Source organism: Sebastes fasciatus, chromosome 23 (genome assembly GCF_043250625.1).
Source record: "Sebastes fasciatus isolate fSebFas1 chromosome 23, fSebFas1.pri, whole genome shotgun sequence".
Classification (NCBI taxonomy): domain Eukaryota; kingdom Metazoa; phylum Chordata; class Actinopteri; order Perciformes; family Sebastidae; genus Sebastes; species Sebastes fasciatus.
In genome coordinates, this window is record NC_133817.1 from 21,325,362 (window position 1) to 21,342,036 (window position 16,675).

General features: G+C 38.2%; 2 protein-coding genes across 3 annotated transcripts; one reads left to right on the forward strand and one right to left on the reverse strand.

Annotated features, from left to right (window-relative positions):
* Positions 1-3,766: 3,766 nt before the first annotated feature.
* On the reverse strand, positions 3,767-8,361 carry crebl2 (cAMP responsive element binding protein-like 2). The gene is made up of 3 exons (XM_074626268.1): positions 8,099-8,361; positions 6,669-6,866; positions 3,767-5,316 (listed from the first exon to the last, which is right to left on the reverse strand). The coding sequence occupies exons 1-3, from the start codon at positions 8,111-8,113 to the stop codon at positions 5,158-5,160; spliced, it is 372 nt and encodes a 123-aa protein (XP_074482369.1). The 5' UTR covers positions 8,114-8,361; the 3' UTR covers positions 3,767-5,157.
* A 387-nt stretch (positions 8,362-8,748) lies between these two features.
* gpr19 (G protein-coupled receptor 19) lies at positions 8,749-16,571 on the forward strand. 2 transcript variants are annotated; one of them, XM_074626266.1, is made up of 3 exons: positions 8,749-9,386; positions 10,162-10,424; positions 14,746-16,571. In XM_074626266.1, exons 1-3 carry the CDS (start codon positions 9,170-9,172, stop codon positions 15,946-15,948), a joined length of 1,683 nt encoding a protein of 560 aa, XP_074482367.1. In that variant the 5' UTR covers positions 8,749-9,169; the 3' UTR covers positions 15,949-16,571. The 2 variants fall into 2 exon arrangements, with proteins under 2 accessions (XP_074482367.1, XP_074482368.1); XM_074626267.1 differs by lacking the exon at positions 8,749-9,386 and having other exon boundaries at positions 9,995-10,424; positions 14,654-16,571.
* The last annotated feature ends 104 nt before the right edge of the window (positions 16,572-16,675 follow it).

The window sequence follows — 16,675 nt, forward strand, 5'->3', positions numbered from 1 at the left end:
AACTTTAATGTCAGCAAATAAAAAGTTGTGTAAACAGGAAATACACACAAGTATATCAGTATAAAATAGTTTGGGCCAACTTTTAAGAGAACTTTACACACGTTTGGACGACATTTTTTAAGTGGTTTGTTCTAAGGTGGTATCATAAAGTAGCTAATGTAAAAGTAACGTATACGCCATCTACTAAAAACTACTGTTATTTAAAGGAGGTTTGGCATTAGAGGGAGATTAGAGGAAATGTAAGATTTAACTTTAATCTTGAATTAATGCTAATAAAAAGTTGTGTTAATAAATATATGAGTATAAACAGTGATCAAGAATTAAGCTTTTTTTTTTAAGCTCGCAGGTTATTATTAAGGTGGACAAATTTAATGTAGTGAATCCTCATCCTCTACTAAAACCTCCTGTTATTTAAAGGGGGTTTGGGATTAGAGGGAGATTAATGGAAATGTCAGATTTAACTTTAATATCAGCTAATAAAAAGTTGGGTCAGCAGTATTTAATGAGTAAAGACAGTTTGGTTGAACTTGAAGACGTATTGGGGCAACATTTTCAGATGTTACATTAACTTTTTGCATTAAATAAGGGGGGATTCATGTAAATCTAAGGTTAAAACTTTAATGTCAGCAAATAAAAAGATGTGTAAACAGGAAATACACACAAGTATATGAATATAAAATAGTTTGGGCCAACTTTTAAGAGAACCTTACACACGTTTGGACGACATTTTTTAAGTGGTTTTGTTCATAAAGTAGCTCATGTAAAAGAACGTATACTCCATCTACTAAGAACTACTGTTATTTAAAGGAGGTTTGGCATTAGAGGGAGATTAGAGGAAATGTCAGATTTAACTTTAATTAATGCTAATAAAAAGTTGTGTTAATAAGTATAAACAGTGATCAAGAATTAAGGGGTTTTCTTTGAGCTGGCAGGTTATTGTTAAGGTGGCTAAATGTAATGTAGTGAATACTCATCCTCTACTAAAACCTTCTGTTATTATTATTATTATTATTATTATTATTATTATTATTATTAATAATAATTTATTCTGAGGAGGTTTGGCATTAGAGGGAGACTCATGGAAATGTTTAACTTTAATGTGTCAGTTAATAAGAAGTAGTGTAAACAGTATTAAATGAGTGAATATGAGTAGTGAGGGAGTTAGTGTGAACTTGTAGAGCTGTTCAGGCGACATTTTCAGACGTTTCTTTAACGTTAGCTAACCGTTCTCGTTAGCAGTTAGCCGTTCTGTGACATTTTGTCGGCTCTGTTTCGGTGTTTCGGTTGTTACCGACCGACTGACCGTCGCCAGGCCGACTCCTGTAAAAACAAGCTGAAAACACACAGCGACATTTCCCTCCGTCATGTTCCGGTCGTTACTCATTTTAACATACGGTGGTGTTACCGTCAACACCGACTAAACGGTAATGGAACTTTACCAGACGCTGATTTAAACACTTTAAACCGGGAATTTAACGGTTAACTCACCGTTTGAAAACTCGACGTCAAAAGTCCAAACGGCTCCAGAACCGTCCAGGTCGGTTTACAGAGGGAGTAGAGACTGAGGAGAGGTTAATGGAGTAACGTTATAAAGTTAGAGTTAGAGGTGAAGAAGAGAAGAAGAAGAGGAGGAAGAAGAGGTCGCCTCGCTGCCTCAGTCCTCCTGCTGCCATCAGAGACGATGAGACGATGAGGTCACTGCGTTAAAAATAAAAGGATGTCGTCATCGAAGCTCCAGTCAAATGAACTCAACAGGCTTCTTAAAGGCGCAGGCACCCAGTTAACGGCTGAGCCGACAGAAAGCAACTAAAGGTTCAAACAATAAATAAATAAATAAATACATACATTTAAAAATAAATATAAAATAAAATTAGGAGTAAATATAAAAATACATGAATAAATATAAAATAAATGCAAATATAAATAAATTAAAAATAAATACATAAATAAATAAAGGGGGGGAATTAAACAGTAGATAAGTAAATAAATGATTAAATATATACATAAATAAATACACATATTTAAAAATAAATATAAAATAAAATTAGGAATAAATATAAAAATGAATGAATAAATATAAAATAAATACATAAATAAATAAAGGGGGAATTAAACAGTAGATAAATAAATAAATATTACATGTCATTAAATGTAGTAAAAATAATATAAAAAAATAAATGTATCCATTAATTAATTGATCAAATGTTACATAAGTTGATATTTCTAACACACTGTTTTCAATTTCTAATTTGCTTTTTTATTTATTTATTTTTGTATTAATTCCCTTATTTATTCATTCTTATGTGTGAAGGTGACTCACAAGAACATCAGTGGGCCCAGTAATGAACCCTGTGGTTCACCACAGTCACTTCACAGCTTCCAGAACATCGAAAGGATCTTTCTTCAGTATTTTTGTTTCCAAACATTCATGTTGGTGAAATAAACGAGCTGCTTAAATTGTTGATTGCACAAAAATGAGTGACGTGTGTTCGTAGAGTTTATTAATCAGCTGAGTCTGGTTCAGTTTTCAGTTCCAGGACGGCGAACAGAGCGAGAACAATGGACGTGATGGAAGTAGAAGAAGATTGAAAGGTTTCTCATACTGGAGCAATTCTCATGCATGATTAACTCACACTGATGAATGAGACCATCAGAGCTGCTGCAGAGCTGGACACACTGTCGTGGCCATTTCTAAAGGGGTCCATTGACCTCTGACCTCCAGATATATGAATGAAAATGGGTTATATGGGTATCCACGAGTCTCCCCTTTACAGACATGCCCACTTTATGATAATCACATGCCGTTTGGGGCAAGTCATAGTCAAGTCAGCACACTGACACACTGACAGCTGTTGTTGCCTGTTGGGCTGCAGTTTGCTGTTATGATTTGAGCATATTGTTTTATGCTAAATGTAGTACATGTGAGGGTTTTCTGAACAATATTTGTCATTGTTTTGTGTTGTTAATTGATTTACAATAATACATATATACATACATTTGCATAAAGCAGCATATTTGTCCACTCCCATGTTGATAAGAGTATTAAATATTGGACAAATCTCCCTTTAAGGTAAATTTTGAACAGATAGAAAAAGTGTGATTCATTTGCAATTAATTAAAATTAATTTTGGACAACCATGTGATTAATTGCGATTAAATATTGTATTGGATCGGCAGCCCTAATTAATTCAAAACATTGTTAAAGACGCCAAGACCTTGAGGAACACCATAGAAAAAGCCTTGCTGTGATTTGGGATCAAAAACTTTTGACATTTTGAAATTTCTGTAAGAATTTCTGTTATGAAAACTGCTCAGAAACCCCCTTATTGTCATATACATATATACGTATATACACACATATATATACACCCACACATTTAGTTTATATACACACAATGTATATATCCATCTATCAGCACTTATTTTATTGATTTAACGTTTATGTTAATTATTTTTTATTTTACTCATATGCAGCTCATTTTACCCAATGTTGTATAACTTTTTATTTTGTCTTGTAAAACACTTTGTAAATTTGTTTTGAAAAGTACTATATATAAAGTTTATTATCTAACGTTTTACAATCTGCTCCAGCATCAATTATCTATCAAACAAATGATTTTACATCAAAGTCATAGTTGTAATCTGATTGAAGACTGATTTCAGGCAGCAGGTTTACTTTAAACGTTAATGTTGACCGTGAGTTGTCGGCATCCTCTAGTGGTGGTTGGTTAATTTTTACAGGACACACGCAGAGACTCTCCATCAGTCAGAGACAAACACTTTTATTTTTCTCTGAGAAACAAACACAGATATCGCCGCAAAGCTTCAAACTACAATCGTCTAACAAAGTGCTTCTGAGGAAAATAGAAGAAAGTGCACAAAGTTTTTATCTCCTCACCGACAAAAACATAAGAGCTTCAAACATTTACACAGATTAAATATGAAGAGAGCAGAAAGAAACAACAGTAAACGGGTGTGACAGTAAACCTACTCATCGTTCATCTACAATTTATCATCACAATCATATTTCACTCTCACATCTTCCTCTGAGCCTTTATATAAAATACAAATACAAAAATATATCCGACAGACTTCAACATCACTGTACATTTATTCTCCTCTCAGCTGTGTTTTAACGCTACAGTAGGACGGCCAGCAAACACATTTAAACATTTACTGTCATTTATACCCCAGAAATACACGGTGAAGAGCCACAGCAGACTAATAAAGACAGCTTAAAATATGATTTATGCTCCAAATGTTCTTATATCCAGTCCATCAGTCAATCAGGTGACGTAGAAATCACAATAAAACCATAAAGGATGATCTCTAAATGAAATGAAATTAAATGAGGAACTAGACTAGAAGATTTCACATTGTTCTAAAAAAAGAAATTATTCGAGCACAGTGTGAACTTTTCTTAGACTGTAGATCGACTTAAATAAAAATAATAATAACATTTATATATAAAGCACTTTTCAAGATATTTAAAGACGCGTTACATGAAAAATGTAAAGGAAAAAAAACACAAAAGTTGAACAGAATTTGCTATTTTGTTTTGAAAATGTTGATAAAATAGGATTATAAATATATAATGGATACAAGATGTCAGAGATTTGAGTTTACTGAGTTAGTTGAAAAGATAAAGAAGTTAAGGTTTTGTATTAAAAATGGGAGATTCCACCTGTTTGTTATCTTTTCCAGTCATTTCCTCTCTTGGAAACAAAAGAAATTTGAAATTAATATTTAAACAACCATTCATATTTTTAAAAGAAGCTTAAAGCCAGTCTACAGTTGACATTAACACAGCCGTCCTTCAACTAAACACTTCACACTGTTAGAGAAATAATTCCTGTTTTATAGGAACAGAAGTGATGCAGTTAGTCGTTCCTCTCAGGCCTGAAGAGGAATTATAGATGATAAAAACTCTAATAAACTAAATATGTCTGTATGAATCAGATGACTGATTGATGTGCTGCAGACAGACACCTGATGAAGGACAGTTAGATGTTTTACAGGAGGAGAAATGTGTTATCTGCTCTGTGAACCGGAGATAAGGCGTGATAATTAACTGGGATTATGAGTCTGGAACTACATGTTGTGTTGTAGATGATTGAAAGCAGCAGTGTGACATCATCACAGATTGACCCCCGACCTTTAACCCTTGCCGTTGTTGCTGATGCTGTTGTTCTTGCTGTTCTTGGTCGACTTGGTGCTGCTGCCACTTTGTGGCATTTTCTGTTCGTCTCCGGTCAGCAGAGCTTTAATCTCTGAGGGGATTTTACCCTGATCCATCGCCGAGCACCACTGCTTGTACTGGACCACAAATAAAAAACAACAACAACAACAGGTCAATAAACACACAACACATCCAGGGTTTAAACTGCCACATGAGGCCTGTACTACGAAGCAGGATTTGTTGTTAGCGAGGTAACTTCAGGGTTTTTCCGCCCTACGAAGGTGGATCACTTCTTACCGGGGTAGATCGCCACGGTAACTGATGCTGAACAACTAACCTGCTCCGGAGCAGTTTATGTTCCAGATAAGAGATTAACTCGTATAAAAGCACCTCCTGCTGACCAATCAGAGCTCGGTACGCGGATCGTATGATAATATTACACACGTATGAAGAAGTTAAAGTCATAATCCAGACTAAAAACAACAGTTTAAATTGACAGATGCAGGAAGGACAGCTGGATTTATGCTGGGGGTGTTTACCGCTTTGAATTATATTTTTATATATTTTTTTTTATAGAGACGAGACGAGGACGCAGCTGAAAGAAGGTTGAAATAGTCACACACGCCGTAACTTTGTTAACGGGCATGATTAGGTGTAATTCATTCATCCATACAATACATTTCTTAGAGCTATTTATATCTAGATGACTATATCTGACTTTTGAGTGCTCCTTTAAATTAATAAGTCTGTTAATTTACACATTCACACATCAGGAGTTTTTTTCTTTTACCAGCTGTTCTTCCTGCATTTGGCAGCTTCAACTGTTACTTTTAGTCTGGATTAAGTGTTTAACTTCTACGTATTTGTCTAATATAGTTTACTCTTCCTTTGTTAAACGTGCCGCTCTGGCTGTCTGTAGACTTGTCCATGTCTGTGATTGGTCTGATGCTGCAAACACCGCCCCGTTCATGTGAACGCGCTCCTAACCAGACTGAGAAACCCTGGGTTGATTTACCGAGTTGATAACCACCTTCGTAGGACCGCTTAGCGGGATCTCGGTTGTTAGGGTTAGTTAAGCCAGATAACCAGAAGATACCCTGGGTATGTTGAACTCGCTTCGTAGTACAGGCCTCTGCTTGTACTGGACGACCACAACAACAATAGAGAGTTAAGAGGTCAATAAACACACAACCCATTCACCAGAATCGCCTGTTAGACCAGCAGTTTTAATAAACCTGAACAGAACTTTAACTGGTTCTGAGTCTGTGGTAAGTGTGTTCACAGTGGAAAAAATACTTAAATGTACTTCTAACAGTGGGGAGGAACATAACCAGATTTGAAAGGTTTGTAATCAGTTTTCTTATTTCCTTCTTCTTGAGTTTTAACGAACACATTTAATAAAAAAGTTTATTCAAAATATTAAACTTTGGGTCTACTGTCTGACAGCGTTTGTAAATCTGAGTTAAAGTATATTTAATAGTTTCTTTACCATCTCTAGCTCCTCCCGCAGGGCGCAGATGGCTCTCTCCTTACTGGAAACCAGTTCCTCCAGGTACTGGTACCTCAGCTTCTTCCTCGCTCTGCACTCTCTGGCGCTCTGACGGCTTCGCTCCAGTTTGGCCTTCAGGTCGATCTTCGCAGGTTTGCGGCCGCGTTTTCCCGGTTTCTTCACTTTACCAGCCACCATCTGACAACACAGACAAAATATATATCTGAGTTATTGATCAGAACACGCAGCGTTCACTGTGGTTGTTTATGTTCATCATTCATCCAGCCATCACACCCATCTTCACCAGAACAGACAGAATAAACATTTCTTCCACTGTCTGTATCAATCAGCAGACTAATCGTACATTAATATTATCTACATTTATGAACAGATACTCTGTATACAGAGGGACCACAAAACAACCGTGAAGTTTTAGCCTAGAAAAAGGACTTGAAGCTAAATATTTTAGAGAAGTTCTGGATTCATTTCTGCTGTGAAAGTCATAAATACAACCTGCGGTGGAAGGTAACTAAGTACATTTACTAAGGAAGTACAATTCTGAGGTACTTGTACTAGGGGAGTAATGATCCATCGATCAATGATCAACGATCCAATATCCTCGATGCAAAGTGAAAATATCGATATATAAAAGCATTACAGATTTTACAGATTCCGATTATTAAAAAAAATCGAATAAAATAATAAATGCTGATGAATTACAAATTAAACTACCCAGCAGAATATATAGTCATTACAATTAGCTCCACAAATAATCTAAGTAAAAAATAAAAAATAGTAAAATATCCCAAAAATATTAGTAAAATATCCAAGAAATGTTAGTAAAATAAAAAAAATAGTTAAATATCCAAAAATATTAGTAAAGTATCAGACAAAACTTTGTAAAAGATCCTAAATAATATCAGCAAAATATCCAAAAAACTATCAGTAACATTTCAAAAATATATGTTAAATATCAGAAAAATATGAATAAATGAATCAGACAAAAATGGTAAATGCTGCGAAAAAATATTCGCAAAATATTTAGAAAATAATTAAAATGAGCTCCACCTTCACCAGCTACAATGCATCAATAATTATAATAATTATAATTACAATACAATAATATAATATAGAAGATTCTGCATGATGATTACTTATGTAACAGAGTATTTCTACACCGTATTACTTCAGTTAAACATCTTAATACAACGTTATGTTATCTTCTGTACCAGCTAGCCTTGTGACACAGTTAGCATATTAGCTCCAGTTATCGTTGTATAGCAGGACTTAACGTCCAGCTAGCCTCGATCACTTCTCGGTTAACGTTGAGACAGTCGTTAACTCTACAATCAGACCCGATTGTAACCCGTTACCGTTAATTAAACCATAAAGTATCGGTGGTTAGCAGCCGGTAGCCGTTAGCTTCTCACCTTGTTATCATCCATGTTGGTGAATGCTAACGTGCTGGCAGCTAGCTCGCGTTAGCTCCAGGCGGCTAACAGCTCAGCTACGAGATACAATAATAAGATAGATAACAAGATAAATAACAAGATAAGAAGATGAAATAATGTTAAAGTCAGTCCGCGGTCACAGGAACACGCGGACAGCAGCTAACAGAGACAATCACTGATGTTGTTGTTTAGCTTTGTTTACATCGTGTTTCCTGTTAACGTAACGCGTTGACGTCAGTTCCTCTTCTTCTTCGGTTGGTTTTATTAGTAGCTGCACAGCGCCGCCTCCTGTAGAGGAGGAGGGGAGACCGGGGCTGGTTGGCACACAGCTGCTTCCTGAAGGTCACACAAACAACAGTGTTTATATTATTAATTAATTATCAATATTATTATTATTATGAATGGTTAACGGTCAGAAAGTAATTACATATTTTTATCTACAGACTCGCGAACAGTTTCTTTCCCTAGACCATACAGACACTGAACAAACAATAAATCTGTGCAATATTAATACACTGAATGTGAAATACATTTGTCTGTGCAATATATCCTTTGATGCAATATATACCTCAAGTGCAACTACCTTTGTTTACATTTTATTTATTACATCTACCCTACCTATTTTACAAGTGCAATTACCTCCGTTTAAATTATATCTATTTTTATATTTTATACCTCTAGTGTAACACTTCTGTTTATATTTATTTATTACATCTACTTTACCTGTTTTATTTGCTTTATAACTGTATGTGTTTTACCTGTTATATGTTTTACCTGCCTCGATTAGTCTTGTCAAGTATTTGTTTTAAAGCACTGACCAGAAGTGGCAACTGTGAATCTCGTTGTATTTAATATGATGACAATAAAGCTTTCTATTCTATTCTATTTAATTCTATTCTATTACTGATGAACTGTTTAAAATGTTGTTTGGTTTTTAAAATGGGCAGATATTCTATTAAATGTTCCTGTTTTAATTAAATGTTCACAATGTTTCTATCAGTTGCTTAGTTTTTTGTATTGACAGTATTTTAATGTTAAACCAGCCCTGTGATGGAGCTGGTTGGCAACTCCTACTCCTCCCTCTCCTCCATCCTCCTCCTCCTCCTCCCTCCCATCAGCACCATTGTTGGTTTCCCGTGGCGACCGGCCTGTTGGTTGCCATGGCGACGTTCTGCGACAGCAAACCCCGTCAGCATCAGACCAATAATTTGTAGCTGGACGACATCGTTTCCTTTTATAGAGCAAAGAAGGAAGGACGGTCGTCACGGTGAGACTGGAACAATAATAATCATTAATTAATAACTCATTAATTAATTAATTTATCAGACAAACAGAGACAGAAATCAACCTGTTGATTAATAATTAAAGAGTCACACTCACCTGTGATCTGATGAGGAGGAGGAGGATGAAGGTTTCCAGAGGACCTGATGTGACCTGATGAAGAGTCTTTACACTCTCATCAACCTCATTATTAATGTCAGGATTCATATGATTCATATTTTTAATAACAATAATCCTTTTTTCAGCTGTAGCAAGATTAAATATTGATTTATTTATTATTCATTAAAATAAGGTCCACCTTTACCAGCTGCAATGTTAAAGTGATGAACAAATGAAATATCCCAAAAATATTAGCAAAATATCCAAGAAATATTAGTCATATAAAAAATAATGAAATATCCCAAAAATATTAGTAAGTAAGTTAGATGGTTTGAAGCCTCGAGTTTGGTATTTTGGCAGTCTTCATCTTGGTTTTTGGCCGTTCCCATCTTTGTTTTTGGCCGTCTTCAGCTTGGTTTTAGGTTGTTGCCATCTTGGTTTTACACCGTCACCATCTTGGTTTTACACCGTCACCATCTTGGTTTTAGGCATCTTGGTTTTTTGTTGTCCCCACCTTGGTTTTTGTAGGTGTAGTAGGCTCCTACTGAAACACATGTATGAGGCTGATAACGCACCTTTAATGACCTGATAACAGTTGAATTTCATGATAAGGATTCAACTGCAGACCTCATCTCTTTTTCTTCTATATCTTCATCTTCCAGCTGCTCTGAGGGGACACAGACAGACAGTAGGTTATATACAGGTGGACAGAGAGACAGACAGCTGGACAGAGAGACAGACAGCTGGACAGAGAGACAGACAGGTGGACAGACAGCCACCAAACAGCCATGATGTCTGCTGCCTTCACGGACCTCCTCTTCCTCCTCCTCTTCCTCCTCCTCCTCCTCCTCCAGGCTCCAGCTCGTCTCCTCTGAATCGGATAAACAGCAACATGAAGCGTCTGTTCCCGCTCTGCTGTCAACCGGTGAGTCTTTAATAGAACCGACATATTGAACCAGAATAATAGAAACACACGTTGCCGACGGGCTACGGATCCGGTATCACACCGACACGTAGCGAGGCCGAGCGGCCGCTTATCAGCGTCTAAAAACGGGCTCATCACCTGAACACCACCGGGAGGACACATCTGATCATTAGCATTATTATTATTATCATATTTATTTATAGTGTTTCTATTTGATCATTATGTGTTCCTCCTGCATCATCATCATCATCATCATCGCGCTGAATCAGATGCAGAGCAGACATGTTGTAGGCCAATAATGATGATCCGCTCTCTCTATTTATTATACTGTATATCTATATGATGGAAGGATTAACTGCATGTGTTTCAGGCTAAAAATGAATATAAGAATATCTGCTATGAGACGGACCTTCATGTGTGTAGCCTGTTATTGTTATTAAAATGTCTTTATTGAGAATAACCGCAGAATAAATGAATGTATGAGCTCCACATCAACACCATGCTACAGTCAAATACTGTTAATACTATAATGGGTCATATTTAAATGAAAAAGTCATGTAATAATCCATATATGAGAGGTGAAGCAGCAGATGTTGGTGCTCAGTGTTTTTCCATGAGGAGGTTTAACTCTTCACTGTTGGATTTAAAGGAGCCTCAGTTTATATTAAATCACTTTATATTAAATCAGTTTATATTAAGATGAACACATGATTGTTTGTTCATGTTTGTTGTCTTTAACGTTTTAAATCAGCTTTAATGGACTTATAAATGCGAACACATACCAGGAATTAGGAATTAGTCTCATCACTGCCTCTCAGTGTACACAGAAACAGACATAAAAACAAGGTCAACATAAATATTTGAGTATTATGTACAGACATAAATATGGTTATATAAAAAAAGGCCAACAACAGTGGTACATAAAATATGGCTACTAGTAATATATGATAAAAGATACGTACTATATGTAGTACAGTGGTGTAAAAGTACATACTTTAAGGCTGGGCGATATGGCCAATATCTCCATAACGATATTGCCTTTATCACAAATAGCATGTTTTTCTGGTAATTAAATCAATAAATAGTCTATATGAGATCAAATAAAAATTGGTAGAATTTCAATTATTTTAATTCTATTATTCTAACGTTTTAATTATTGTTTTTTTTAACTGCTTATTTGCACCAACGAACCAAAGCAAATTCCTAGTGTATACTTGATACACCTGGCAATAAACAAAGATTCTGATTTTGATTCTGATAAATAATTTTTTTTGTAAACTCCTGTGTGAATTAAATACTTGACAAATGAAAAAGTTCAGAGTAATTTCTCAATTAATTAAAAACTTTAACTTAAAAATTATGAGATTTTCTGATAAATTTGAGTCAGTATGAGCTTGTTATCAATTTAGACGACGTTATTGTGTATCATGATATCTGGACATATGATTTCATTGAAAGATGATAAATTTTCATATTCAATTTAAAATATTGATTTAAAAATGTATTTCAATTCACAACATTGTACTTTTTACTGCAGTATTTATCTGACAGCTGTAGTTACTTTATAGATACAGATGTTACATATAAAGTACATTTACCCAAGTACTTTACTTATAGAAGTATGTCAATTCATGCTACTTTATACCTCGACTTTACTATTCTGTATATCAGAGTTTTGAAAATGGCTTTAAATGGTGCTTAAAGGTCCCATATCGTGCTCATTTCAGGTTCATACTTGTATTTTGTGTTTCTACTAGAACATGTTTACATGCTGTAATGTTAAAAAAAAACATTATTTTCCTCATGCTGTCTGCCTGAATATACCTGTATTCACCCTCTGTCTGAAGCACTCCGTTTTAGAGCATTTCAACGGAATTGCAACGAAATTGCGTTGCTAGGCAACAGTTTGGGTCCATGTTTACTTCCTGTCAGCTGATGTTATTTACATACACTGCAACAGGAAATAAAATGGGACACATTTAGAATGTTTATGTTTAAAACCGTGTTATGATCTAAATATTGTAGATTTGTGACATCACAAATGGACAAAAAATCTCAACGGCTTGTTTCAAACGCACAATTTCTGAATACGGCTGTATGTGTTTCTCCGTATATTGAGCGTTTTGATAGTTTAACAGTATTTATATATCACTTAAACCTGCTTTATAATATAAAAGACATGACAATCTCACTTTTTACAATATGGGACCTTTAAAGTAAAATAATATAACTTATAATCAAAGGCTTTTTCCTCTTTTAATTGTGCTCTTATTGTTTAAGTTTCACTTTCTCTTTGGGTTTTTATTAATATAATAGTTAATCTGTTCTGTGATTATTAATATAGTCCAGTATAAGTCTGTATGTATATGTGAGTGGTGTACTGGTTTCACTGGTTCCCATACTAACAATCAGTCAGGTTGCTATGGGAGACATCCAGCAGAGTAAACAGAGAGATAGCTTTCGCCCCATGGGCTTCATCACCTCCTTAATGGCTGACCTCAGAGGAGAAGGGGGGGGGGGGTCTCTGTGGACTCTAAACTGGATCCCAGTGAAGGGTTAATGAAATCAACAGGCTGCTGGTGTTAGAGGTGGTTATCTCTAGAGAAAAGACCAGTTTGATACTCAAACAACATTATTTTATAACAACGTTCTGCCTTCATGTCACTGATTCATGAACATGTTGCTGTTTCTGTCGGCCATGTTGGTTTTTTTCATTAGAAACGATCCCATCAGTCCTCTATAAAGCCCATATAGACCATTCCTCTGGAAGCCCAGCATTCATGTTAAATCAGGTTTTGACTGATCATTAGTGGGTAACAGGCTGTGCCATCATACATTTACTTATAATCTACTCATTTAAATACCTGTAAATCCTACAAACACCAATCAAAGAGCAGACAATCAGCAGCATGACCCGGTCTTATATCTACGTTGTATCTGACCAGGCTAAGTTTCAGTGGTCGACCCAACTAGCTTGATAGACGGTTCCATCTGAATGCCACGGCCCGCTCAATAGTCCAACCATCAATGTTTATTTAGTTCAACTAGTCTTACAAACTCCCACTAATTAACTACCCTACCAGCTACTATACAGCGCCCAGTGAGCAGTTTTTAAGGGGGTTGGTGCCTTGGTCCCGAGCTGGCACCTCTACAGTTACCAGTCCACAGTCAATACTTGGTCTGTGTGGGGACTTGAACCGGCGACCCTCCGGTTACCAAGCCAAGTCCCCCACGGACTGAGCTACTGCCGCCCCCAAACTTACCTACCATCTTTCTATCCTCACATGTTGGAACTATTTCTTGACAAAGAACAGCAAGTGTGAGCAGCTTCCTGAAAGTCTTGTTGTCATAGTGAGGTTGCCAGGTTTGGTATCATCATGCCAAAACTAAAACCTGTGCTCGCCAACTGAAACCACGCTGTACCTGGAGAAACTGCACAGAAGTACTTGAATGGCGACCTTCCCAAGCCAAGTCCCCACGGACTGAGCTACTGCCGCCCCCAAACCTTTAAGGCGTTAGGATGTTAGTTCTGCCTCGATCGGGTCTCGAACTCACAACCTCAAACACCAAAAACAAGTCAATATCTTGAGCGTACTGCCTTACAAAAGAAAAACAAACCTACCTACCACCCTTCTTTCCTCACATGTTGGAACTATTTCTTGACAAACAACAACGACTGTGAGCAGCTTCCTGAAGGCTTGGTTGCCAGGTTTGGTGCCATCATGCCACAACTAAAACCTGTGCTCGCCAACTGAAACTGGCAAACCACACTGTACCTGGAGACACTGCACAGAAGTACTTGAACTGGCGACCCTCTGGTTCCCAAGCCAAGTCCCTACGGACTGCGCTACTGCCGTCCCAAAACCTTTATGCGTTAGCATGTTCGTTCTGCCTTGATCGAGTCTCGAACTCCAAAAAAGAAAAACAAACCTACCTACCACCCTTCTGTCCTCACATGTTGGAATTATTTCTTGACAAACTGCCAGGTGCAGCGACTGTGAGCAGCTTCCTGAAGTCTCGGTTGCCAGGTTTGATACCATCATGCCAATACTAAAATCTGTGCTCGACAACCGAAACTGGCAAACCAAACACTGCACAGAAAAACTGGGTGGATGGACACACTATTGTTGTTTGTCAAGAAATAATTCCAGAACTTAATCACGGCACCAGAAAGTCTTTGGTCATCTCTGTGAACGTCTAATGCTGAATATGTGTCCTTGTGTCCACAGCTCCTCTCTGGTGCAGCGGTGTAGCGATGGTTTACGCCCAGTCATCAGTTGGTGTCAATCCCTCCCTTTACTCTCCATCTTTCACCTATCAGATGTCATTTAACTTCTCTGAGAGGGAGAACTCGACTGTCCTGGCAACCTTACCCACAACCCCCCACTGCAGCCTCGAGGGTTCGTCCTCCGGCCAGCCCAACGGGACCGCCGCCTCTGATGAGCTGACTTCAGGCGAGGTCGCTGTCCTGGGCTTGGTGTTCGGGGTTCTGTGGTTGGTGTCCATCCTGGGGAATGCCCTCGTCTGCCTGGTCATCCACCGGAGCCGGCGGACTCAGTCCACCACCAACTACTTTGTGGTGTCTATGGCCTGTGCAGACCTGCTCATGAGTCTGGGTTGGGCGCCCTTCATCCTCATGCAGGTCGCCTCAGGACGATGGCCATTGAGCGCTGCCGCCTGCAAGGCAGTGCGCTACCTGCAGCACCTCTGCCCAGGTGTGCAGGTCTACGTCCTGCTTTCCATCTCCGTAGACCGCTTCTATACGATCGTCTACCCGCTCAGCTTCAAGGTGTCCAGAGAGAAAGCCAAGAAGATGATCGTGGCGTCGTGGCTGTTTGACGCGGTGTTCGTGTCGCCGTGTCTCTTCTTCTACGGCTCCACATCTGGCAGCAGTCACTGTGACTTTTTCCTCCCGGACAGCTGGAGCAGTATAGCCTACGCCGCTGTTCACCTCCTGTTTGGTTTTTTGGTCCCAGTGGCGCTGATCGTGTCGTTCTACCAGCGGGTGGTCCGCTACATCTGGAGGATCAGCGCCGACGGACACACGGTGCGCCGGACGATGAACATCGTCCCACGGACTAAAGTCAAGACCATCAAGATGTTCCTCATGCTCAATACAGTTTTCTTCCTCACCTGGACGCCGTTCTACGTCGCCCAGCTGTGGCACCCGAGGGAGTCTGACGGACCCGGCCGGCAGGGGCTGCTGTTCTTCTCCGCCATCGCCTGGGTCTCCTTCAGCTCCACGGCGTCCAAACCAACCCTGTACTCCGTCTACAATGCGAACTTCAGAAGGGGCATGAGGGAGACCTTCTGCATGTCATCCATGAAATGCTACCGCAGTAACGCATACACCATCACGGCAAGCTCTCGGATGGCCAAAAAGAACTACATCGGGGTGGTGGAAATCCCGGTGCAAGCGAAGACGGTCGCCAAGGACTCGGTTTATGATACGTTTGGCCGAGAGGCGAAGGAAAAGAAGGTAGCCTGGACCACGAACGCCAACCCTCCCAATACTTTTGTCTAAGTGGACGGTTTGGAAACTGTGAAACTTTTTCCTCAACAGCACAACATCAGCGTTGGCGGGTGACCTATAGCTGCTAGCTGGAGGCTAACATGCTAACCCTGTATTCACTCACAGACACAATGTGTTCAGTTTGTATAAAGGGCTTTCTCTCCGATGTAACACACCTCCTGGCAGCCATATTGGAGCTGCGAACAGCTAGCCGTTTTTATACTTCAGATGTTAATCATAATTTATTTCTGTGCTGTTTTGATGGATTGTTTTGCCATTGATGCATTTTGTTTTGATAACGTCAGCTAGCTAACCATCTAACCATAGTCTGTGACCTGTTGTAAATGCGTCTACATAGAACAGCTGAATCTCAAACGTATGTAGATGTTCATATTAGTTTAAAGGATTTCTCAGGTAGTGCAGTCTGCAGTCAGTGGCCTACCCATTATACCCATTATTATCAAAGACAGACTTGGAGGGAATTCATTGTAATATTTGTCCCATGAAGTTAAATATTCACTTGTATATTGATTTATTCTAATTCTCAATTAAACGAGGGATGAAACCAGTAAAGATTCTGCTGTGCCAGTATCATCAAAATATAAATAAATGAATCCATAAATACTCACCGAACATTTAGGATTCTGTACTATGGTTCTTCTTTTGGTTGGAGATTCAAACTATTTCATCTAAAATTTCTTCTTCTTCTTTTCCATGTGGTGTTATGTTTGTCTTCAAA